Source organism: Meles meles, chromosome 6, assembly GCF_922984935.1.
Source record: "Meles meles chromosome 6, mMelMel3.1 paternal haplotype, whole genome shotgun sequence".
Classification (NCBI taxonomy): Eukaryota; Metazoa; Chordata; class Mammalia; order Carnivora; family Mustelidae; genus Meles; species Meles meles.
In genome coordinates this window covers 149,646,164-149,672,258 of record NC_060071.1, presented here as the reverse complement: position 1 = coordinate 149,672,258, position 26,095 = coordinate 149,646,164, and the positions used below count along the sequence as shown (strand labels likewise).

At 49.3% G+C, this 26,095-nt stretch overlaps 1 protein-coding gene across 9 annotated transcripts in view; it reads left to right on the top strand.

The window, feature by feature from the left end:
• Positions 1 to 2,158: 2,158 nt before the first annotated feature.
• PPP1R13B (protein phosphatase 1 regulatory subunit 13B) overlaps positions 2,159 to 26,095 on the top strand; it is a 93,088-nt gene continuing 69,151 nt past the window's right edge. For 5 of the 9 annotated variants that reach the window (XM_046008258.1, XM_046008265.1, XM_046008264.1 and 2 more), the window contains exon 1: positions 2,159 to 2,360. In XM_046008258.1, coding sequence (XP_045864214.1) covers positions 2,280 to 2,360 — 81 coding nt within the window. In that variant the 5' untranslated portion in view covers positions 2,159 to 2,279. The other 4 variants (XM_046008261.1, XM_046008259.1, XM_046008263.1 and 1 more) reach the window with 4 other exon arrangements.

Genomic DNA, 26,095 nt, shown 5'->3' with positions numbered 1-26,095 from the left:
CGCTGGGAAGCCCCGTCCCTCCGAGGACGCCCCGCCCGTCCGGGGCGGAGCCCGCAGCGCGGAGGGGAGGCGCGCCCCGCGCCGCCGCCCGGACTCGGGCCCCGCGGGTTCCAGTTCCCGCCCCCGCTCCCTTAGGTTCCCGCCGGGCGGCCGCGGACGAGTGGCGATCCGTCCCGGGGCTTCAGGGAGACCTGCCTCACGCAGTCCCTGCAGGGAGGCGTGGAGGCTCCCGCGCGCTGAGCCATGGCCGTGTCCCCCCAGGCCGCACCCCGCACCCCGGGGCGGTGACCCGGCAGCTCGGCCCCGGCGGCGGCCACTCTCCTGGGTGGGCGCGGGCGCCGCTCCCCGTGGCGGACCGCGGCCCCGCGGCCCCCGAGAAGCACAGACCGCGGCCGTGTTCTCTTCCAGCCTTGACGACGGAAGTGTCAGTTCACGCGCCGCCAGAGAAGCGGAACCGCGGCTGGTTCGCGGCCAACACTCGTGGAAGCAGGTTTCCCCGGGAAGCGGGAGGTGGAGCCCGCGCCGCCCCGCGCCGCCCCGCCTCCACCCTGCGCGGGAGCGCGACGGGGCCCTCGGGCTGCGGGCGGGGCGCGGGCGGGAGGCGTTGGCCCGGGGTGGGGGAAGGTGGGCGAGGGTCTGGCGGGGAGGCGGGCCAGGCTGGGCTGCAGGAGCTCCCGAGCCCCCCCCCCCCCCCCCGGGGCTTTAACTACCCTAGCAGGGTGTGGGGAGCCCTGAGGGCAGCGGGGAGCCACTGGGGAGGCGGCCGCTGTGATTTCCACTTTGGAAACCCCCTTCTGGCCCTCGAGCCGCTACATCAGTGAGCGCGGCTCAGGTTGGGCTGCAGTGGGAAACAGGGTTGGCTGGCCCAGAGGGAGAGAGGCCTCGGCTGTGCCCAATGTCTGGTTGGAGGAGGGCTGAGTAGATGGCAGGGTGGGGTGGCCCAAGCTGGACTGAGGAAGGGGGTCCCGAAGTGTGGCCCTCCCCAGGAACAGCATGGCAAAGTAGGACCCCAGTGTGCCAGTTCCCTAGGCCTGCATGGAGCTCTGTGGGCATGGGGCAGGCTGGTCCCCAACGCCCCCCCCCACCCCCCCAGCAATGGGCCGAAGCTTCGGGGGTCATCCCAGGTCCTTTCTTTCCTACCTAAGAATCCCCGTTCAAAGCGCATCTGAAAGGAGGTCCCTTCTCCAGTCTTGCCACCCTCCCCATGGTAGCCCCTGGGCATTGGAAAGCCTAAATCGGGTCCCTCTACTCCCCGGGAAAACCACTAATATAAAATCCAGACCTCCTGGCCCACAAACCCAAACTGGACCTCATCTCCCTTCACTCTCCCCGGCTCCCCCCGCAAGCCCCCCAGTGCTTGCCCCCAGAGTTGCCCAAGTTCACGCCCTTCTCACCTGCTCTTTCGCTTCCTTGACACGGTCCTCCTGAGGAGCCCTGCAAGGCTCCCTCCTGAGTGTTTGGGTCTCAACTCACATGTCACCTTCTTCTGGAAAGAGCAGTCACATTATCTGACTTTGCTGGTTTTTTAATACACTTAACCGGTGTCTGAAGTATTTTCTTTCTATTCTTGCTTAGCTTCTTCTCCCCTGACAAGAATATAAGCTCCATGGATTTAGGAACCGTGTTTGTCTTGCTCAAGTTTCTGTCCCCACAGCCTGGACCAGGGCTCGGCACCCAGGAGAAAACCAATCAACCTCTGTTACGTGAGGGCACTGACCCCTAGGCCAAATAGGTGTGTTGTCACAAGTGTGACAGGTTGTGACAGGTGACGCAGGGCTGAGCAGTCTGGGAGAAGGTGGTTGAGTTCTCCTGGAGGGATCTGGAAAAACCTTGAAGAGGAGGAGGGATTCGAACTGTGACAAGAACAGGTAGCACTTCGGGAGGGAATGGACAGAGCGCTTTTGCAGGCTCGGGAAGGCGGAGCACGAGGACTTGGGGGAGGGAATGGCTAGGGTTTGGGGTGGCAGGGGTATACGAATCCCTGCTGGGACGTGCTAGGGGCACGGGAGGTTAACTTGCAAAAGTGGGTTGTGGCCCTTCTGAGGGGTCTTGTTACAGACTGAATTGTGCCCCTACCCCCCCGCAAGAGTCATGTGTCGAAGTCCTACCCCTTCTATAACCTCCCGGTGTGACTATGTGGAGATAGGGCCTTGACAGAGGGACTCAAGTTTAAAGAGAGGACATACGGGTGAACTCTACGCCAATATGACTGGTGTCCTTACAGGAAGAGGGAGAGACAGCAGGGATGTAGGCACAATGAGAAAAGAGCCAGCAAGGAAATGGCCATCTGCAAGGAGAGAGACCTTAGAAGAACCCAACTCTGCCCCCACCTTGATCTGGGACTTTCAGCCCCCAGGATGGTGAGAAAATAAATTTCTGTTGTTTAAGCCCCCCATTCTGTAATCTTTCATTTTGGCAGCCCCTGCAAACTCACATAGGTCCTAAGATCTTTATATTTTAGTTTGAAATCGTGGTATATTCATCTGGCTCCAGAATCCAACATAAAAAGTAACAATGATCAGAAGATCAAGATCATGAATGGTGATGCATCATGTTGATAGCCTGTGTCCTTGGTAGGATGTGGTGAAAATGGCACTTTACCCATGTGGCCTTCCCCCAAGAATCCCCTAAGCTCAGTCTAACGATAAGAAAAACATTAGGTAGGGCGCCTGGGTGGCTCAGTGGGTTAAGCCTCTGCCTACGGCTCAGGTCACGATCTCAGAGTCCTGGAATCGAGTCCCACATCAGGCTCTCTGCTCAGCAGGGAGCCTGCTTCCTCCTCTCTCTCTGCCTGCCTCTCTGCCTATTTGTGATCTCTGCCTGTCAAATAAATAAATAAAATATTTTTAAAAAAGAAAAACATTAGGTAAATCTCAAATGAGGAATATTCTACAAAACACCTACCTTATACTCCTCAAAACTGTCAAGGTCATTAAAAACAAACACGGAAACTCTGGGAAACTGTCACAGCCCAGAGGAGCCTAGGGATACACGATGACTAAGGGTAATGTGGTGTCTTGGATGGGGTCCTGCAACAAAGGACATTGGGTAAGACTAAGGAAATCTGAATGAAGTATGGACTTCTGTTATTCTGCTGTATTGACCTAGGTCCGCTGGTTGTAACCAACGTAGCATCCTCATGCAAGATACTGATGAGACAGAAAACAGGGAGGCAAGGGAGGCTATGAGAACTATTTATATTATCTTTGAAATTTTTGGGGGGCGCCTGGGTGGCTCAGTGGGTTAAAGCCTCTGCCTTCTGCTCCAGTCATGATCCCAGGGTCCTGGGATCGAGCCCTGCATCGGGCTTTCTGCTCAGCAGGGAGCCTGCTTCCTCCTCTCTCTGCCTGCCTCTCTGCCTACTTGTGATCTCTGTTTGTCAAATAAATAAATAAAATCTTAAAAAAAAAAGATACTGATGAGACAGAAAACAGGGAGGCGAGGGAGGCTATGAGAACTGTTTATATTATCTTTGAAATTTTTTTGTAAATTTAAAATGGTTCTAAAAATAAAGTCTGTTTTTTAAAAACAGTGAAAAGTCTCGCTCAGATTTCTGTCCCTTGTCTGTGCAGTGCCTGTTCCTACCCACAGCCTCTACTTCAAGAATCCTTCATGCAGGGGCGCCTGATGGCTCAGTCGTTAAGCCTCTGCCTTCAGCTCAGGTCATGATCCCAGGGTCCTGGAATTGGGCCCTGCATTGGGCTCCCTGCTTGGCTGGAAGCCTGCTTCTCCCTCTCCCACTCCCCCTGCTTATGTTCCCTCTCTCTCTGTGTCTCTCTCCGTCAAATAAATAAATAAATAAATAAATATCTTAAAAAAAAATCCTTCATGCAGATACGAATCTATACTGGTTTTCTCCCAGAATGGCCTTTGTGTTTGCTTTAAAGAGCACTGAATCACTGTTACTATGAAGTATTTCAAACATACCAGGTAGAGGGACGAATACAATCCCCCCCTCATGCCCACCGCCCATATTCAGCACTTACCGGGAATTTGCCTGTATGCTTCAGCCATCCCTCCCTGCCTCACCCTCCCCTTTTTGCTCAATTGTTTCCAAGCAAACATACATGTGCTTCCGTGCATCTCTGTGTAACCCGCCCATCTTCTTACATTACACTAAAGCCGATGCCCCCCCATCAGGAGTGGTTCCTGGAGGGCCTCGTGTGAACTTGAGCCTGGGGGACAGAAGAGCCTTACAGGGCAGGCGCGCATACATACGACCTGACTGCGTCCGTGTGGGGCATGATTTGGGCGTGGAGGTCAGAGCAGGGAGGCCAATTATCGACACATTTGGTCTGGATGCGTGGCAGGTGCAGCAGGGCGGAGAGAAGGAGAACCAGCCTTCTGGGGGACTGGGACGGGAGCCTCTGAGGGACGGGGTCACTAAACAGCCTGGCGTGGGAAGCAGGCCTGCCTAGAGGATAGATGGGGCCTTGGCATGGGGGCAGGGCAGCTGCCTCTCTGTACCTAAGGGTCCTACAGGCAAGAGTGGGACCCCAATGGCTAGGCTTTCCTTCTCAGAAGACTGGGCTCACTCTGACTACCTCCAGGCAGGGGCCACAACTTCGCGGTGCTCTGGCAAAGCCCGTCCCCTTGCCTGGCTTAGTGGGCCAGCACCCAGCCCACGACTCATGAACATTAGCACGGCAGAGCTGGCAAGCCATTGGATACCACAGAAGCGAATCCCTCTCTGGTTACACAGAGAGAAATGGAGCCCCAGAGGGCCGGGTGCCGGTTGCCTAGGACCATACACAGTGAGAAGCACAGCAGGGATTCGAATCCAGGTCCTGACTTCCTCCATTACCCAGAGCTTTCTCTTCTCTCTCCAAACCCTGGTCCCAGAAGAGATGTGTCACTAGCCATTACTGCCCACCTGTGCAAGTTTTAAACTTCCTGGGCGGTCCCTCTCCCAGGGACATAGGTACAACAAGCCGGCTTGCTAATGATAGCGTAACTACAGGAAACGATTTATGGAGCACTTACCATGTACCACAAACTGTGCTAGGAGCTTTTCATACCTCGTCTGACCCTCCCCAAATCCGATGAGGCAGCCACCATTATCTCTGTAATGGCCCATTATAGGGATGGGTAAACTGAGATTCAGAGAGAATGTAGCTTGTCTAGGATCGTGCAGTGAGGGCGTGGCAGAGGCTGTTTGTCTAACTGGAAAGTCTACACTCTTAAATACCGACCGCTGTGGCCTCTGAAGACCAGGGGTGGCTTCCCATGAAGCGGACAGTGCTTACTGCCGGGCCTCCTCCCTCCTTGCCCCCCGCAGCCCCACCCACCGGCCTTGAGCCTCTCAGAGGACGGGACAGGCTACAGATGGATGGACCCTGGGACGTGCCGCCGTCTCCAAGCAGCCGGGCCCTTCGCAGGGTGGCTGATGACCTTTGGTGCTTGGGCCGGAAGCAGACCTCCGTGTTCAGGGTGCTCGGGGAAGTTTCAGCGCTGGCCGTGGAGTGCATCAGGCACAATCTCATCTCAGCCGGGGTTCAAATGATTGGCACAGCGTGGAGGGCACAGGAAGGGTGCCTGCCCTTTCTGCGGCCTTTGCTACACGGTGCGTGCCGTGCCCTGCGCGGGGCTCTGGACAAGGGGCCCTGGTCTCCGTCCCTCAGGCGCTCAGGCCAGAAGGAGATGTCAGGGGAGACAAGGCTGTAGGAAGAGACCTGGGCCCTACAGATGGGGCCTGGGCTCGAACCCGGGTCGTTCGAGCAGCACCGACGCTGGCACAGGTGGGCACAGGCGTTCGAGGCCGAGGGTATCGCGGGCGCGAAGGCCGCGCGTGGAGGGCGGGCACGAGCCCCGGAAAGCCGGCGGGAGCAGGGCGCCGCGGGCCCAGAAGCCGCGGGGGCGGAGGCCGGAGCGGGGCCCGGGGGCCGGAGCGCAGGGCGGGTTCCCGGGTCCGTCCGAGCGCCGCGGTGCCGGGTCACGTGGATGTCTGGGGGCGCGCCACGCCCCTCCGACCCAGACCCCGGCTACAGCCTCGCCCGGCGCGGGGAGCCCGGGGTCAGGCCTCGGTCAGCCGCGGACGCGCGCCGTCGCCGCGGGATGCGCCCCGCCCCACGGCGGCCGTCCGGAGCCCAAGGTTCGAGTCCCCGCCCTGCGTGGCTCCCTGCGGAGCCGCGCCCGGGCCCTGCCCTCTTCCCGCCTCCGTTTTCCCTTTCCCGAGGTCTCGGAGAACCCGTGCTCTCGGTCGCGCGCGGCCCGGAGCCCGCAGGCCTCCACGCGGGGCGGGGCAGCGGCGGGGCGTCCGCAGCGCGCCCGCCCTCGGGAGCGCGGACGCGCACGGGCGCGCTCTCACCTGGCCGCCGCGAGAGCGGCTTTGGGCAGGCGGGGCCAGGAAGCCCCGCCCTCGGCCCCGCCCCCGCCCCCGCCGAGCCAATCGGAGGGGGTGGCTGGCCCTGTGTGGGGCGACGCGCTGGGGGCGGGGCCTGCGGGGGCTGAGGAGAGAGCCCGAGGGCCGGCGGCGCGAGGCGGTCGGGCGGAGGCGGCGACGGCGGCCGCTCCCGGGACAACGACGCAGCGCGCCGGCGGCCGCGACAGGGCCGGTCAGGCTCCGCAGCCCGCCGCAGCCGCAGCCGCCGCCTCGCCGCTGAGGGCCCGAGAGCGCGGCGGCGGGCGCGCGGCCTGCGAGGACGGCCGGAGCGGCGGGCGCGGCGCGGCGCCGAGCGTCCTGTCAGGCGGTCGAGGGCGCCGCGGACCCGCGCCGAGATGATGCCGGTGGGTGCGGACGGCGGCGGCTTCCTCCGCGGGCGGCCGGCCAAGCCTCCTTCCTCCCGCGGCTCCCCGCCTCCGGGGCCCGCGCGAGGCCGGGCGGGCGGGCGGGGAAGGAAGTGGCCTGGCGGGCGCGCCCGGCCCCGGCGCCCCCCGGGCGGGCAGGTGGGGGCGGCGCCGGGGCTGTCAGCGCGGGCCGGGCGGGGAACCGGGGCCCAGGGCCGGGGGTCGGCGGCCGGGGCCGCGGCGAGGATCGCGACGGGCCCCCCACCTCCGGCGCCCCCTCCGCCGCGGCTCGGCCCTTCCTGCCGACCCTCGGAAGCTGGGGCTGCCCGGGAGGGGAAGCCCGTCCTGGCGGGTGGCCCGACGGGGGTGTCGTTTGGCGCCCGCTCCCTTTCGGGGTCTCGCGGCGCCCCGGTGACCCCCGCCTGCCATTCGCTGGGCTCGCGTTCGGAGCGGGCGGTGTGGACTCCCCGTGTGGCGTTCCCACGCCCGGCGCCCCGCGGATCTCCGCAGCCCTTCCCTGGGTGGGAAATCGTGTTGTATTTAGGAATCTACCCAGGGGATGGGCGCGGGGGGCCATCTTGGGAACCCCTCGCGCGCGGCTCGGGGGCGGGAGCCTTCGCGTTCCCCGGCCTGCGGTCTCTGTGAGCCGGCGGTGGAGCGAGGTTCGTCCGCGGCGGTGCCGCCTTTGTCCTGTCCTCCAGGACGCGCCGTGCGGGGGGTGGGCCCTTGCCTTCACCTGCGGTCGGGATCGCCGAGCGCGCCGAGGTACGGGTTTTCCGATCGGGCTGCCTGGGAGGTGGACGCCAGGACTTGGGAAGCGAGGTAGGACGGCGGGTGTCCGGCGCGATGTCCTGGTTTCCGGAGCGCCTTCATTTCAAGTGAAACCCTCGAACGCGCGTAGAGCAGAGTGACAACAGAATCACTGCTTTAAGCGACAGCTTCTGCACTGGAAGTCACGTTTCTGACGGGAAGCGCCGTTTCTCCGCAGGTTCTGCTTGAACACTGCTCTCGTGCGGTGCCGCCCTCAAGGACGTTTAGATTAGGACCCCCCCCCCCACCTTTCAAGTCATTTCCTGTCTCTCGATAATCTCTTCTCCCCTTTTTGAACTCGTTCCAGCACATGGTGTTTACAGAGTCTTAAGCTTTGACCTCATTGATCCTTAGATCCTTCTTTGGCATCAGGGCCTGTTGGGTTTCTGCATATTTGGTTTTAAATGCGTGCTCGGCTTGTCCTGGAAGGAGGGCTGGGGGAGCGGCCGAAGATGCGGAGTGCTGCTGCTGCTGCTACTTTTTAGCTGTGTGACCTTGAACAAGTCAAGGTCTCAAGCCTGGAGTTACCTCTGAAGTAGGAATAAAAACGTACCAGTGTCCGAGGGCTGTCCCGAGGATCAGAAAGGGTGATGTGTCCAAAAGTGCTGACAGACAGGTTGCCGTGCCAATATTTATTGTTGTTAATATGGCTCTGAATTGTCAGTTTCTAATTTTAACCTCTGCAAGATAAGGCGTTTGGAAGCTGTTCCCGCTCTAATGCTCGCTGGCTAGATTTGGAGAATCTAGACTTGGAATTCGGAAAGCAGCGTTAGTTAAATCACGCAATAGTTGATTTCACTATGTACTACAGTAATACTGCAGGGTAGTTCTGAAATTTTGATTGGTTTCATCATTGTGCAGTGTTTCGGTGTGAATACCCTGTGAAGGGTGGCTTACATTTTCCGTATGGTACGCTCAGACGTTTTACCTCTGTTGCACACGGTTAGGGTTTCCAGCTCTTTATCGGGTTTCTTTTGTAAGAAGTTTGCTCACAGTTGGGAAATTTCTTCATGATACTCAAAGTAATCAAATACTACTTTAGAAAAAACAGATAAGTCGATTAACTATTTAAAACACACTGCTTGGGGCGCCTGGGTGGCTCAGTGGGTTAAAGCCTCTGCCTTCGGCTCAGGTCATGATCCCAGGGTTCTGGGATCAAGCCCCGCATCAGGCTCTCTGCTCTGCGGACAGCCTGCTTCCTCCTCTCTCTCTCTGCCTGCCTCTCTGCCTACTTGTGACCTCTGTCTGTCAAATGAATAAATAAAAATCTTTCAAAAAATAAAACACACTGCTTTTGGGACGCCTGGGTGGCTCAGTTGGTTGAGCGGCTGCCTTCGGCTCAGGTCATGATCCTAGCGTCCTGGGATCAAGTCCCATATCCCGCTTCCTTGCTCGGCAGGGAGCCTGCTTCTCCCTCTGCCTCTGCCTACTTGTGATCTTTCTCTCTCTGTCTCTCTCTCTGACAAATAAATAATAAATAAAATCTTTAAAAAAATAAAAAAAAAAAACACTGTTTTTGCTTTAAAATGCCTTCTAGAAGCAGATGGTATTTCTCTTGGTCTCTCTTTTGTGGACTTTGGGTCTGTATTTCTTCTAGATCCCTAAAAAATTCTACTTGGAGGATTGAGTCCTTCCTCCATTAACACAGCTGAGGCTGGTTGTAGATTTAATACCATTCTAAGGACATGCCATTTTTTCTTGGTCCTGTCTTAAACTGTGTATCCAAGATAGAAATCAGATTTTTCTTTATTGTGTAGTTGGTGCTCATCATCATGATGAATCATCAAAGGAAGATTAGATCATATTTTGCATGCTTTGTATAGAGCAGTACTTCCTAATAGGAATGTAATGTGAGCCACACAAATGTGATTTTAAGTATTCTAGGAACTACATAAGAAGATGATATTTTAGTAATGTCTTTTATTAACTCATTATATCGGAAGTATTATTTTAGCAAGTAATCAACAGGAAGAAGTTTACTAATGTGGTGTTTTACTTTCTTATTTCTTTACACTAAATCATTGAAATCCAGTGTGAAACTGGTGAAGTTTTACATTTATAGTACACCTCAGTTTACAGTAGCATGTTTCAAGTACTCAGTAGCCACATGCGGTCAGTGGCTACCGTCTTGGGCAACATAGGTTTATAATATATTTTTTTTAGTTATTTATATTTATAATTTAGTTAACAAATTGGCAGTTTGTGTGTATTGTCTTGGTAACTTTTAATTGATCGGGTGGTTTACTGTAGCACCCAGTCTCTCAGCTGCTGGGAATAAATGGGAGTATCCTGCCACGTTTTCATCTGACACAATAAAGTCTTTGTGGAGGACTTCAATTTGACTGTTATGGGAAGTTCCGTGACTATTTACTTTTTTTTTCTTTTAAGTGGGCTCCATGCCCAGCATGAGCCCAGTGTGGGGGGCTTGAACTCATGACCCTGATATCAAGAGTTGGTCACTTAACAGACTGAGCCACCCAGGCGCCCCTGGGACTATCTACTTTTAAACAAAGTTATATTTTGGAATTTTCCCTTATTAAAATAGTATTGCGTTCTGATGCCCATAGTCATTCACCTTTTTGTCAGTGGATGACATTTTAACAATGTTTTCCCAAGAAGAAAGTGGGCTGTGCTTTAAAGATTACTTGTTAGGTCCTCCCTAAGATCCAGACCTGAAAGCTTTTAGGTCGTGCCTCGATAACTTTGATAGAAATAAGAGTATTAGTAAAAATAGCCTGATTCAGACCATGAAAGTATGAAAACTGGCTTGCTCATTCGTCAGCAATTTGGTCACGCTCTTTTCAGAAGAGAGCGAGCACTTCGCAGCTGGTAAAACTTCCTGTGCAGTGGCGAAACATGTATCCGGGGAATGGCGCTAAGGGTAGTTTCTTCTCTTCCAAAGGAATGTTAATGCGAGTAAAGGAAGTTCAGTGGTTCTACAGTGAGTTTTGTTCAGACGACAGGCACTCTGTTGGTAGTGTTTCTGTCCTGTTGGTAGTGACTTCTTTTATGCAGTGGACACCACGTAGTGTGACCAGCTGATTCCACTCCTTTCTGTCCTGGAGCCGTTTCACCTAGGGGTTAAATGAATTTGTACTTAACATTTAGTTCTCATTAAACAAACGTTCACTTATTTTGGGTATTCGCTTTCTTCCCAACAATGAACAAAGATACCTGACGTAGCGGAATAGGTCTTTCTCTTCTTAACCCATCAGCTGTCCTGTAATTGATACAACAAATTAGAAGTAGGGAGATTTAGGTTCTAGTCCCCACTTGTAGTAACCTTGTGACCTTTGGACTTACTTTGTTTGGGCTTCAGTTTCTCACCTGTGAAGTGAGTTGGTCTTGGTGATTTCCAGCTGTTTATGGTTGGTCCGGCAGTTGATACGTAGCAGATTCTTTCATGAAGGGCAATAGTCGGGCTGCTTCACAGGCTGAGGCAACCCGACACTTGTTTTGACAGCCCTGATAGTAAGTTTGTTCATGCCCAAGTATCTTTGTACTGTAGAGCAGATAAGAGCTCCGTAGGTGGTCACTATTATTGCGAATTAATAATTCAGTCACTTGATAGGCTTGAACGTGTAGCCTAATGCAGTAGCCAAAACCCTGAAGACTGGAGAAGATTTTCTTTTTAACTCTAGTTTCTTTTTTTATTTTTTTTTCAAGTTTTTATTTTGCCAAGAGAGAGAAAACCAGCTGGGGGGAGGGGCAGAGGGAGAAGCCTACTCCTGGCTGAGCAGAAAGCCCCATGCCAGACTGGATCCCAGCACCCTGGGATCATGAGCAGAGCAGAAGGCAGCTCTCAAACCACTGAGCCACCCAGGTGCACTTTTTTTTTTTTTTAAAGATTTTATTTTTGCAAGAGAGAGAAAACTAGTTTCTTTAAAACAAAAATTACAGGCATAATATTGTCATTTAAAATAATTCTAACCTTTAGATTGCCCAGAAATTCATAAAAGGAAAAGCAAAGCCTTGGTCATACGAAGATGTGTATTTAAAAGCTTGTATTATGACGACTTTATTGGACTTAAAAATCGTCTTCGTGGACGGCTCTTCTGAAGGTTGCAGTGTGAAGCAGAGCCGTAAAGTGGCAGCTCTGGCTTCTTCCTGCAGCTCAGTTTGGTGATGGTGAATAGCTGTGGTATTTGTCATTAGGTGCTGAGGCCCTGTGTCACGGGTTTTGCGGCGGTATCTCTGTTTTGTTTTTTTTTAAAGATTTTATTTATTTATTTGACAGAGAGAGATACAAGTAGGCAGAGAGGCAGGCAGAGAGAGTGAGAGGGAAGCAGGCTCCCTGCCGAGCAGAGAGCCCGATGCGGGACTTGATCCCAGGACCCTGAGATCATGACCCGAGCCGAAGGCAGCGGCTTAAACCACTGAGCCACCCAGGCGCCCGGTATCTCTGTTTTTATGGAGAACTGAGGCTCAAGAGGTAGAGAAACTTGGCGAAGGTCCTCCAGCTGGTAAGCAGTAGAGCAAGGTTTGAAAACAAACAAGCCGACTGGAAGCCTTTGCTCCTATCTTTGTGCCAGTCACTTAGGGAAGTTTGTTGTAGGCCAAGCACTTTGCGGGGGGTGCTAGTGAATTGAATTTGGCAAAAATTTTCCCGTTACGCTCAGCTCAAACGGAGCTTATTATTTAAAAGAATCCTGAGGTGAATTTTTAAAATTCCGGTATAGTTAACATACGGCGTTATACTAGTTTCAGGTGTACAGTGAGTGAGTCAACAATTCTCACATTACTCAGTGTTCGCGCACGTATGCTCTTCTTCCCCGGTTTAGTCACCTCCTGCCCTGGTGACCGTCCACGTGCTCTCTCTAGAGTTAAGAGTCTGTTTCTTGGTTTGTCTCTTTTTTTCTTTGTTCCTTTGTTTTGTGTCTTAAATTCTACATATGAGTAAAATCATTTAGTATTTGTCTTTCTTTGACTTATTTCACTTAGCATCATATCCTCTAGCTCCATCCATTTGTTGCAAAGGGCAAGATTCCTTTTTTTTTTTTTTGGCTAAGTAATATTCCATTGTGTATATATATATGTATGTATGTGTATATAGATATGTATGTGTATATAGATATGTATATACATATATATATATGCACACAGCATCTTCTTTATTCACTCATCTATTGATGGCCACTTGGGCTGCTTCCATAATTTGGCTACGTGCAGATAATGCCGCAGTAAACATAAGAGTGCATGCATCTTTTCAAATTTGTGTTTTCGTATTCTTTGGGTAAATACCCAGGTGTAGTATTTTTAATCATGTGTTAGTTCTATTTTTAATTTTTTGAGAAAACTGTAGTGTTTTCCAGAGTGGCTGCCCAGTTTACATTCTCACCAACAGTGTTTAAGGTTTCTGTTCTTAACACTTCAGCAACACTTGTTGTTTCTTGTGTTTTTGATTTTAGCCAACTGACCGGTGGGAGGTGATATCTCATTGTGGTTTGGATTGGCATTTTCCTGATGCCAGGTGATGCTGAGCATCTTTCCATGTGTCTGTTGACTGTCTGTGTGTCTTTGGAGAAATGTCTGTTCATGTCTTTTGCCCATTTTAAATTAGATTATTTGGGATTTTTTTTTTTCCTTTGGTGTTACCAAGGTAATCTTATTGAGAAAAAGAGATAGTTTCCATCATCCTGAGTTTGGGCACAATTCTAGTTTGAATATGAAGGCAATTTTCCTTTCTTAGCATCCACTTTGAGTAGTCTGTGCCAGTATATATGCTTAAGAGTTACTTAGGATTTTGAGCATGACAGGAACTTAAATTGTCATCATGTTACTGTGTTGAAATCATATAACTGGTTGTGGACATGTATTTTTGTGTGTGTTGCACAGACGGGCAGTGGTTTTCAGCAAAATTCGGTGGTATTTTGGTGCCCTGAAGTGTTGTTGCCATAGTTATTTCACAAACTGTGGTTCTGGAAATGAACTTAGGAATGGTGGTAATCAATTCTATTGTGACACTTTCTTGGCTTAATTGCTTTGTTTTATTTTGCTGCAAATGTAGCTGTATGATTGTTCACACTAATTGGTAAGCAAAATCTACTGTTACCAGATGTTGTAAAATAAAAATCTTTGCATGGTGACATCATGTAGAACAATAAAATACTGGGAAAATGAGGTTGTTTTAAAATTAATGACATTCAGGGGCGCCTGGGTGGCTCAGTGGATTAAGCCGCTGCCTTCGGCTCAGGTCATGATCTCAGGGTCCTGGGATTGAGCCCCGCATCGGGCTCTCTGCTCCGCAGGGAGCCTGCTTCCTCCTCTCTCTGCCTGCCTCTCTGCCTACTTGTGATCTCTCTCTCTCTGTCAAATAAATAAATTAAAAAATTAAAAAAAAATTTTAAATTAATGACATTCAAAGTATTAGTGTATAGTTCAGTACAGGATCTTGCTAGTACTATTGTTAGTATAGCTACAGAAAATGTTAACTGAAGTTTTGGCAGAATCATGATTTAAAATATGTCATGATTGTAATCATCATAGCTCAAGCAGATGTAAAGGCCCTGTGGTAGGACCATGCCCAGCATACTGGAGAAAGGAAAGGAGGCCTGTGTGGCTGGAGCAGAGTGTGTGAGGGAGAGAGAGGGAGAGATAAAATCAGAAAGGTGATGATGGTGGGGGAGTTGAGGATCTTGTAGGCTTTACAGTTTATTCATTTAGGCTTCTTTTTTTTAAAGATTCTTAAAATTTATTTGAGAGAGACTGAGTGTGAGCAGGGGAAGGGGGAGAGAATCCCAAGCCGACTCCCTGCTGAGCTAGGAGCCTGACACCGGGCTTGATCTCAAGACCCTGAGATCATGACCTGAAATCAAGAGTCAGATGCTTAACCGACTGAGCCACCCAGGCAGCCCTCATAGAGGCTATTTTAAAGACAGAAGGTATGATAAATTTCTACCGAAGGAAATGAAACAGTGATTTATTTTTTATATCGTAAGTAGTTCTGAGTAGTAGGCATTGCCTAGATGTAGCAGAGGCGAGTGTGGGTTATGGCATCAGTTGGCCTGAGTGTGGATTCTGTCATCACCATCCGGCTCTCTGCCTTGGGTAAAGTGACCTGGACCTTCAGTTCTTAAACTGAGGGTAACAGCAACTTTGTAGCGTAGGCAGGAGGATCAGGTTGATTATTACAGTGAAAGGGGCCTGTTGTGTAGTAGATGCTCTGTAAATGTTCGTTATTTGTGGTAAGTTTTGTTTTTTTCTGGGAAGCTTTCACCGTGTCTGTGTTGGCCAGGTATACCAATAGAGGGATGCAACCCAGTGGGTCGTCTTCTTTTAAGTTACAATTTCTATGTGAGAAATTCACCTCGTAAGCTGTACAGTTCAGGGGGTTTTAGCGTCATCATAAGGTTGTCCAACCATCACCACTGCCTCCTTCAGAACACGTTGCCTGAAGGGTCTTTGTGGTACTTGCCGTAGTTGTAGTGAAACACTCATTCGTGTGACTGCTTAGTGTCTCTTAAGTTTCATTAGGGCAGAAGCTGTCCCCTTTTATGCCACTTACCACCAGCGCCTGCGCCAGGGACTGATCACACAGTTGGCGTTCAGTGACAATTTGTTGAATGAAAGAAGATGTCATGTGGAGAGTAGCATGGGACCCCTTGTGAAGAGGGATGTGTGATGTAGTGGGGTTCACACGTGATCCTGTGAGTCATCAAAACCACCAAACATTTATAAAAAGTGGAATGGTGTGTTCAGATTTGTTTGAAAGAGGGATAATTCTGAAGCCAGAGAGAGGGGACTGTGGAGTAAGGGAGATTAAAAAGAAGCAGGAAGAGCGGTTAGGAGACTAGTTGGTGCAAACCAGCTTTGATCTGCAGAAGAGAATGATCCAGTCAGTAGGTAAAACAGATCCGATGGAGTGTGTGATTGCTTGTGTGCGCGTGTGTGTGAGTGTGTGTGCGGTTGAGAGAGGCAGGAAGGAAGTCCTGCGGCTGGCGTTGAGGATAATCGGTTTATTGCTTCAGCAGCCAGGCTTGTCTTTCCTTTAAGATAAAGGCCACTTGAGAAGGAATAGATTTTCAGGACTTAAGGGGACCGTTGAGTTTTATTTTGGTTGTATGGAGCTTGAGACACCTGCTGTACGAGAAAGAGTTTACTCTTAGATCTTAGGGTAAAATAAACACACCCAGTAAAAAAAAATCATTTGCCCAATATTAAGTGGTTTTTAATGCTGTGGTTTAGGCATTCTAGGTCGCTGCCTGGCATCTGTGGCATACCACACGCATCTTGCCTCGTACGTGTCAGTCAGCCCCACCCTAAGCCCCGGCTAGACCCGCCGGAGCTTCCTGGGGCGGGGGCTGGCCTGACCTCCTCCGTCTTTGTGCTCTCGGCACCTGGAAGGCTTCACACACGCATGCACACTGTGTGTAGCAGCATGAGCTGTCTTTGCACTGATACTTTGGATTCTGCTTTCTACTCTAGGCTATGTTTGCATTTCTAGTGGCAGTCTTGAAAATGAAATTAGTAAGTAATAATCAGCCTCACAAATGATCAACATACAGACAGAGATTTTTGTGGTAGACCTGGAAATAGGAAATGAGGTTTGGGCAAAATGTGAAGAAAGATGAAGAAAAATTTGACAATTTTAGGATTAACAAGAAAACAAACGGGACAGTAGGAACAAAGAGTGTTTTGTGATAGGAAATACATGTGAAACAGATAGCCTAGTGGTTATCATCTCCGACTCTAGAGCCCAGGTTTCACATTCTGGCTTTGCCACTTGCTAGTCCGTGACTTCCGACAGGTTATTTAATCTCTCTGCATGCTTATTTTCCTCTTTAAAATGAGTCCAATAATAGGATGGCTCAAAAAGCCATTGTGAGGATTGTCAAATGCTTAGAGCATTCTGTTAACAGACAGAATAAGTACTCAATAAATGTTCTCTTAAGTTTTCTCTAGCAACCAGAAGGCTTCATGGTGGGCAGGATTCAGTCAGAAAAGGACCCTACGTGCATTTTATCCCACCAAGGTGGAATGCTTATGTTCTTCATGCTGAGAGAACGTGATAGTAGTAATGGCAAAATCTGTCATGTTGCTAGGACAGAGGGAGGACGATTGGCTTGCTTTTCTTGGAAATTAAAGTTTACCTTCTCTTTCCAGTACCTTCTGTTTTCTAGACCACAGTTTAGAACCAGGATAAGATTGAGTTCACTTGTGTTCTACCAATGAGCTGAGAGTTACCCCCTTCTTCCTGGTCTGTACTTAGAGGGCACCTTCCAGGCCACCCCATATAAAATGCCCCTCCCTTTGCTTTGTTTCTCTTTATAGTACTTATGTCCCCTGGCATTTATTTATGGCATTTGTGGGATGTCTTCATGCAAGCAGAGTTTTGTTTTCTTTTTCCACTGCAGTAGCCCCAGTGCTTGGGACGGGACCTCCCTGATAAGCATTCAGTAAGTACTTGTTTACTGAATGGCCTCAACAGGCATTTAGGGCAGCGCTTACGTGCTGGCTCTGTGCCAGGGCCGCGCATGGGCGTGCTCTCCCTGAGCTCCCAGTGGGGAACAGTCATGTAAACAAAAGTGTCATTCCAACAAGGTAAAAATCGTTAAGAGCGGTGGAGCACAGGGTACAGCGAGCACAGCAGCAAGAGGAGTCCTCCCAACCTTGGGATGTTGGGGGAATCTTCAGAGAGGAGGTGATGTTTGCGTGGAATTTCCAAAAGAGGGAGAGGGGTAGAGATGATGGGGAAAGGCTTTAGGAGAGTTGAACACATGCAAGGCATTGAGATCCGAATCTGCGTGATGTGTTGGGGGGATGGCCTGGAGCAAGAGGCCAGTTGAAATGAGGGAGGCTAGAAAGGTGGGTACAGGTCCGAGTCAGAGGGCCATGTGTGACCTGGGTAAGAGTTTGAACTTGATCCTAAGAAAGATATGACACTGTTGTGGGTTTTTTTAATTGTGGTAAAATATACATAACATAAAATTTCCAGTTTAGCCGTGTGTAAGTGTGCAGTTCTGTGGCATTAAGTACGTTGACAGTGTTGCGCACCCGTCAGCACCATCTGTCTCCAGAACGCCGTCTTCTCAGGGTGAAACGGCTGCTGCCCCACTGAGCTGAGCTGTCAGGTCCTCCGCTCTCAGTTCCAGTTGGCTCTGCGCGTGCAGAGCCGATGGCGGGACTCAGGTAGTCGAGGCAGAAAGGGCCTCCGCTCCGTCGAGAGTCACGGAAGAATCTAGCACTGAAGCCAATGTGTGGGAGACCCTCTTCAGGCCTTCCTGCACGCGTTGCACAACCCTGATTGCCCTGGCTTCTCTGTGTTCGGACACTGTGTCTGAGGGTGCCGGGGGGAGCGTCGCTGCGGGCCGTCTGCTGGGCACCGTGGAGAGACACACTTCAAGCACAGCCTACGGTTGTGGTCTGAGGGTGGGCGGCCTGACCTCCGTCAGCACCGAAGACAATCACAATTACAGATTGCAGATTACACACAGGGTGGTGGTTAAAGTTCCTCCTGATGACTGAGTCGTCAAGAAACGAGTAAATCATACCAGTGATGTAGACAGCGGCTGGGTACATTTGACGTGAGCTCTGTCCAGTAGAAACATAATGGGAGCCACAAGATGATTTTTAAATTTCTAATAGCATGTTAAAAAAGTGTAAAGAAACAAATATAACTCGCTCTTTCCAAAATTATGTAAGCATGTAGTTAATATTGAAACCTTATTAGTGAGATACTTTACATTCCTTTTTCATACAGAGCCTCTCAAATTCAGAACTTATTTTATACATCCAGCACATTTCATCTCGGACTAGTCACCTTTCAAGTTTCAGTAGCTCTGTGGCTGGTGTGGCCATTTCACGGACAGGCTCGGTCTCAGATTTGGCCTCAAAGGAGCTAGACTCTCACTCACTCGGAGAGTGCCGTCATTCAAGACATACCTCAGGGGTTGTAGGTGGCTGGTGTTTCACTGTGATTTTTATTTACTAGTGTTTGGTTTCGTCTTTGAAGAACTGTTGAGAGGCAATACAGTACAGGAGTTAGCAGGATTTAGGGGCAGACCGTCTGGCTCCGCATTTCCTTACCTGTGTGGTCTTGGGTGAGTTCCTTAATGTGTCTGTGCCTCGGTGTCCTCATCTGTAAAGTTGGGGTTGTCGCAGTGCCCACCTCATCGGGCTCTGTGAGCACTCCATGAGCCGTTCTGTACAAAGAACCTACGACAGTGCCTGGCGTACGCGAAGCCGTGTGGGTGTGTGCTGTTACCCCAAAATGGTAAATGATTTCGATGCAGTACATTCAAAAGACATTCTTGCTTCGGAGGCTGCTTCACTTCAGATAGGCAGTTAACATTTTTTCACAGCGAAGAAAAGAATGTGAATTGCAGTTTGGTGGGGATACTTTCTAACTGATGTCTTTGAGTGACTTTCCTGTTTGCTGCAACATCGAGGATGCTTAACAACCACAGAAATGATATCATTAATAATTAAAGAATTTTAGGATTGCAATTAAAATTAAGAAAATGTGAAGGGATGATTTTAGTACTATTATAATTAAATTCTCTTGAAAATACTTCATGAACCGCACTATGTCTGGGGAGACTACCTAGTTCTAATTTTTTTCCCCTTGGTCTTTTGCAACTGGATTATTTTGAGAGTTTTACCTTACTGCTATTATTTGTAAGTAGAGTGGAAGGGTAACAAAAGTAAAACCAAAATATGAAAAGATTGTTATGTAGAAAGTCAAAGGCATTTAAGAGGAGATCCTTTATCACCTTCTAGAGTAAAGCGCAACTGGAAACATAACCAAATTATGGTTTGGGTATTTAAATGTCAAGTTCTTGGCATAGAAGAAAGCAGTGCCTGATGAGGGGGTTCCTTAATCACAGCTGTTTTCATCTTCCTGCCCAGTCAGTGGGACAGTTAAACAGATTCTCTCCATTTAGAACACAGTCAGTCTACCCATATCCTGGCTCCCATACCCATTTGCCACTCCTCTCCACGGCGAACTCCTTTGTCTCAGCCTACATGTTGCTTCCTTTGCGAAGTATGTCCTGACGCTGGCGTCTGGATCAGGCAGTCCTTCCGTGGGATCTCATGGCGCTCTGCAGTTTGCCACCGCAGTTTCCTGCTGTCTGTCTCTCTCAGCTCCAAGTTCCCTGACTACGTGTGCCCTGAGCTTGGCCCAGGGCCAGGTTGGGCTACGTAAAATGCGCTAAATGAATGGATGAGTGATTCTGTAAATGTGTCCAATTTGTGTTCTCTTCAAAGTAGCCCTTTGCTTCACAAGATGGGATTTGGCTTCTTGTGCCTCTTCTGCTGCAGTGTTTTATGGTAAAACAAGCCAACCTGAGAGCCTAATTCTAATGTCTTTATGTGGTTGTTGGCCTCACAACAACCTCGAATATCAATTAAATCCTCAAATATCATTGTTAATAGAAAATACCCTGTGGTCCAACCGGTGTCTCATATTCCTTTTGGCGAGTTGCTAGTAACTAGATTCTAAAGCTTATATGGGGTAACTAGGAGGAGAAAGTGGGATATTCTAATTTTTTTTAAGATTTTATTTATTTGACAGATCACAAGAAGGCAGAGAGGCAGGCAGAGGGGGAGGGAGAAGCAGGCTCTCTGTGGACATGGGGCTCAATCCCAGGACCCTGAGATCATGACCTGAGCCGAAGGCAGAGGCTTAACCCACGGAGCCGCCCAGGTGCCCCGAAAATAGAGTATTGTTATAGTAGCAGTAATAGTGGGTGCTCGTGCTTTTGGTAGTAAAGTCAAAGTAGCTAAGTTCTATGACTAAATTTAATGGAAAAATGAACTTTTGTTTTTACTTTGCCTGCTTTTTTATTATGCAAAAACTGTTATTAAAGTCGTTTAATCTGAAGTTCTATGGCTAATGATACATAGAAGAACCTGTTTCTAGCAGTTGATGAGGTATTGGCTAATAGAGGAGAAATCTGGTGCTAGAGTTTACCAAGATCAAAATTCTGCACTGCTGTCTGGTCAGGCGGGACAAGACTATAAACTCAGGATTCTCAGTTTTTCCAGACTCAAACTGACATGTAGATCTTTGCAAAATTTCACTGCTTTCATATCTTTTCTCCCTCCCCCAGTAATACCTAGCATAATCTACACTGAAGTGCTTTAGACTTCTGTTTCGAAAACTTCAATTTCTTGTGGGTTGAAGCCCTACTTGTTTGTTAAAAAATCATGGTTTATGATCTCTGTTACTACAAAGTAAGAAGGGGTCAGACAAGTAACTCTCCTAGTGCTGACTTCTCACGATGTTAGCTTAGAGCTGAGTTAGAGGGCGAATGAAAGGGAGGCTCCTAGAGAAGCAGGTGGGCTCTGAGCCTGAGTTGCACATGAGTTCTGAGAATGAGAGAGGCCAAGGAACCAGGCCGAGAGTGGGGAGCAGTTCTGTGCTGGTGTTGGCCTGTACTTTCAGCAGATACGGTTGTCTCCCATCGTATGCCGGGGCACTGGGAAGGATGTGAGTAGTGTAGTAGGGAAGCTAAACATTGTACGAAGCAAGTGAGACTCAGCAGATAATCGTACACCAAATATTAACCTTTATTATTCGCTGACACAGTGCTAGGCACTACACACCTAAAAAAACTGATTTGCTGTCTACAGGGGTTCCGGGTCCAGCTAACGGAAACTCGCAGAGCAGGTAGGCCGTGGAACAGTGAGTACGCTGACTGTGCCATCAGGCCTGGTTTCGACCCTGAGCCTGCCACTCACTGGTTGCGAGAGCTCAGGCAGGTTATATAACCTGTGGGAGCTTCTCTACTCATTTGTAAAATGAAAGGAACGATGCCTGTCTCTAAATAAATTATGCTATAGCCATGTAGAGAAAATAATATATAACCTAAAAAAAGAGTGAGTAGAACTGTGTATATTCTTATGGAAAAATGCCCAGAATATAGCGCTGACTGAAAACCCAACATTCCCCTAACTGTGGTCCTACTTGTAAGACGGGAAGAAAAGAGTTTTATGGTGTAGAAAACATCTGAAGGGATATATACCAGTTGTTTCAAGTGCGGGTCATTAGGAGGACTGTTTTTTGTTTCCTCTGTTGTTAGACTCACACAAAATTATATGTTAATTTGCCACCCCCAAAATAATAAAGATAATAGTTAAAAAAGAACAGAAACCTTGCCAGGATTCTGGCCGGCTTGACGGATGTCCATGGAGAGCGCACGAGGTCTGCCACATGCTGTCAGGGAGTCGGCGCGGTTACTGTTAGTGGCGGCCGCGGCAGCTAAGGAGGAAGACAGCAGGACCCTTGAAGGTTGAATTTGGGTTCTGCGGTTTGCATTGCCAAGGTCAGTTGATTCCTCAGAGTAGGATCTTGGTTATCCTGTGGAGCCCACATCTGGGGACCAGAGTCGTCGTGATCCATGACCTCTTGCTGTCCTTGGGTGAAAGAGCCAAGACCTGCAGCTGGACCGAGTGTGCTAAGTGCCTGCGAATACCTCTCCGTCCATCCCTTCCCTCATCCTCCCTTGAGAATAAGACCATTGTCCTCCATTTCTCGAAGGCAGGGAGAGGTGGCCTGCCAAGTTGTGATGCCTGTTCCAGAAGAAACCTGGGATTTTCATGGGTGGGCAGTGTGCTGTGGGAGGCTTTTGGTGTCATCCCTGGGTTGGGAATCAGATCTGGAGCAAGCTATCAAGCCTCTCTTGGACCCTGTTTCATTTGTAAAATGGGGTTAATGCACCCGCCTCTTTCACTTGCATGTCTTAAATGGTTCTTTTCCTTGTTCCTCTTGGGTGAAGGATAGGACAATCCTTTTTTTTTTTGAGATAGGATTGGTAGGTCATCTTATAAGGTTTACTTTTCATCTTGCCAGTAAAATAGATAGTTGGAATGAATCTTACTGGGAAAAATAATCTATTCTGTGGGGTTTTATTTTCTCTTTAGATCTGATTTTTTTTACAAATTTTTTTTTAAAGATTTTATTTACTTGACAGAGAGATACAGAGAGAGAGGGAACACAAACAGGGAGAGTGGCAGAGGGAGAAGCAGGCCTCCCACCGAGCAGGGAGCTCCTTGTGGGATCCTGGGATCATGACCTGAGCCACCCAGGTGCCCTCTTTAGACCTGATTTTTAAAAAAAGATTTGTTGCTTTGTGGTACTTGTCTCTTGGGATTTTGTTGTGTATTAAACAACGTACTTTTTCTTAGGAATGACTTATGGTGGGTGCCTATACCTCCGGATATGCAAGGGAAGGTCTTGGTTTTTGTCTGTTGTCCTGGTTGTCTGCCTCATTAGCTCCTTTTTTCACTCAGAGTGGCCATGTTTGATTCTTAATTACATGGTTACCTCAGTTACATCCCAATTGAATCCTTGGACTTATTTATTTATTTATAAAGTGTTTCTTTTTTTCTTTTTTTTTTCTTTTTTATTTATTTATTTGACACAAAGAGAGAGAGAGATCACAAGTAGAGCAGCAGACAGAGAGAGGGGGGGAAGCAGGCTCCCCGCGGAGCAGAAAGCCTGATGCGGGGTTCGATCCCAGGACCCTGAGACCATGACCTGAGCCGAAGGCAGCGGTTTAACCCACTGAGCCACCCAGGCGCCCCCCCACTTTTTTAAGATTTTATTTATTTGACAGACAGAGATCACAAGGAGGCAGAGAGGCAAGCAGAGAGGGGGAAGCAGGCTCCCTGATGAGCAGAGAGCCTGATGGGGGCTCGATCCCAGGACCCTGAGACCACGACCTGAGCCGAAGGCAGAGGCTTAACCCACTGAGCCACCCATGCGCCCCTGTTTATAAAGATTTTATTTATTGGGCGCCTGGGTGGCTCAGTGGGTTAAGCCGCTGCCTTCAGCTCAGGTCATGATCTCAGGGTCCTGGGATCGAGTCCCACATCGGGCTCTCCGCTCAGTGGAGAGCCTGCTTCCCTTCCTCTCTCTCTGCCTGTCTCTCTTGTGATTTCTCTCTGTCAAATAAATGAATGAAATCTTTAAAAAAAAAAAAAAAGATTTTATTTATTTATTTGACAGAGAGACACAGCAAGAGACAGCAAGAGAGGGAGGGAACACAAGCAGGGGAAGTGGGAGAGGGAGAAGCAGGGAGCTGATATGGGGCTTGCATGACCTGAGCGGGAGGCAGATGCTTAACGACTGAGCCACCCCGGTGCCCCAGACTTATTTTTAACAAAATCATGTCACTTAGCTTACATTTTCCAGGATCGCATTGATATTTAGGGAGCCCTCTTGTAATATTTTCAAGGTGTATTATAGGTCTGTTTTATGATCAGCTACCCTTGATAGTTTGCATTTGATTATGTGTTCCTATATGTTGATTTTGTTTCATGGTTCTCTTTTGTGACTTAATTTTAATTGATTTTTATAATTTTAAATGTTCTGGGGGTTTTCCTAACCTTTTTAGTGCCCAAAATTGGTATCAGGTATTTAAATAAGAGAGGGAAGAAATTAGATTTGAGAGAATATTGTATGTCAGGCTTCTTACTGGACATTTTTCAGACCTTGTCATTTAATATTATGTAAACAGTGTAATGAGGACGACAACAACAACAACAAAACAGTGGAATGAGATCAAGCGAGGAGAGGGAGGCAGCCTGCTGAGCTGAGAATCAGGAGAGCTGATTTCGGTCTTGGTTTTGTTACTCATAAGATTTATTAACCTAACAAATTAGTTCCTTCCCTGGACTTCTGCTTCCTCATCCGTAAAATGGGAAAGAGTGGTGGTTAGATGATGTTCCTTCTGGCTCTAAGATTTGATGACTGATCTTTATGATGCCTTAAATGTGAATCCCTCAACATGCCCCTTTTAGTTGAATGCTTACAAAAGGATTAAGAAGCAAGTGGTCACTTAATCTAAAATAACTCAAATTACCGCAAAAATTTTCTATCTTTTCTTTTAACTTTAGTGACTGTTGAAGAAAAAAATATGAGGCCCTTATGTACTGTCATCCCAGATTTGCAGCTTAAAATCTATGCTTTTAGTAGGACTAATATGAATGCTGCCTTAGAGAAACACTGTTTTATTTTGTGTAAAATATGGATCCTTGTGAGAACATCCTGAGTGCTCAGCCAACAGTAACACATGAGCTGATTTTGAGATCAGAGGGGAGAGAAAACTGTTCTGTGGTGGGATGGGCAGACGGTAAGACTACAGGAAAGGTGGTCTATCAACCTGAACTCCTTTTTCCCGCCTCTTTGATAGAAACAGCCAGAGCTTTCAGCTTGGTCCGGAGCTGAGACTTCCCTACGTTTGCCAAACGGAGCTGTTGTGGTTCTTGACCCTATGGGATGGGGGGAGAGGAGAGGCGTTCTCCTAACGGAAGACCCCTGCTTCTCCTGCCTGGTGACGTGTTGGGCCTGAAGTCGTGTTCTCGCTGACCTTTGCTCCCTCCGCACCTGCCTTGTTGCTTTTGTTTTAACAAGACATTCCTTGTTAAGCCCTCTGCCTGCTTGCCACTAGAGGGGACCCGGTCACGGCCGGGAGCCCCACGGTGTGGTGGAGCGAGCAAGGCTTGGAGCCAGTCAGACCTGCGTTCATAGGTGGTCTCCGCTACCTGGTAACTCTGGGGCCTTGGAGGAGAGCCGAGCACTTTCTCTTTCTTCTCCTTCCTTCTCTTCTTTCTGAGTAGTTGATTTTCAGGTTTACCAAATATCAAACTAACACTTCGATACTTTTTTTTTTTGACTAGTTGATGAGTACGGAACCTTTCTCTACCCCAGGCTTCTCATTTGTAAACTGATAATCCTTTTAGTAGTTAAGGTCATTTTGGTTGCAAGTGGCAAAAACCCACTTCTTGCTTTCAGCATCTTAGGGAAGGGGGGCTTTATCGGACAGACGTGATGGGAGCGCTGAGCCGCTGACCTGGCACAGGCCTCCTCGCCGTGGCACAGCCTCTGTCTCCTGCCGTCCACGTCCGTTCTGTCAGCAGGTCTTGTCAGAGCACCTTCGCAGTCCGCCAGCTTCTGTTCTGTGCCACCGCTCACCGTCTGCTGGATTCCGACGTTGGCCTCCCGAGCGGCCTTCTTAGGTCTGTGCTCTTTCGCCTCCGCGTGTTGTCAGCAGAGCAGCCGGGGTGAGCCTGCAAGTCGTTATGGTGAAACATGCCACTTCGTAGCTCCCAGCCCTCTGAGCCCACTGTGATCTTGCTCTGAGCAAAAGCCTAATTAGTAGTTTACCTGCGGTCCCCCACTCTCCTCCCTTTGATTTCTCTGCTCCAGCCAAGCCGACTCCTCCACTCTGAACCTCACCGAGCATTCCTTCCGCCCTGGGGCTTGTGCGCTCTTTCCTCTGCCTGCTTGCTCTTCCTTCAGGCTTTTCTCCGGCTTAGGACTCCCTCTCCCTCGGGGAGGCCTTCTCTAACACCGTATTTAAAGTTGTCCTTTTCCCTGTCTCCCTTGGCTGTTCTGTTTTTCTTCATAGGGTATATCGCAGCCATACTATATTTTAGATCTACTTATTTTGTCTCTGTCCCCAGACTGTAATCAGATCCCCCAAGTGCAGGAACCCTGTCTGCTTTGGCAGCACGAATCTCCCGCAGGAAGTGGGTGCTCAGTGATACTAGTGGAATAAAAAACATTTTCCGTCGTTTTTTTTTTTTTCATTGAGCCCGCAGTGGCAAGAGA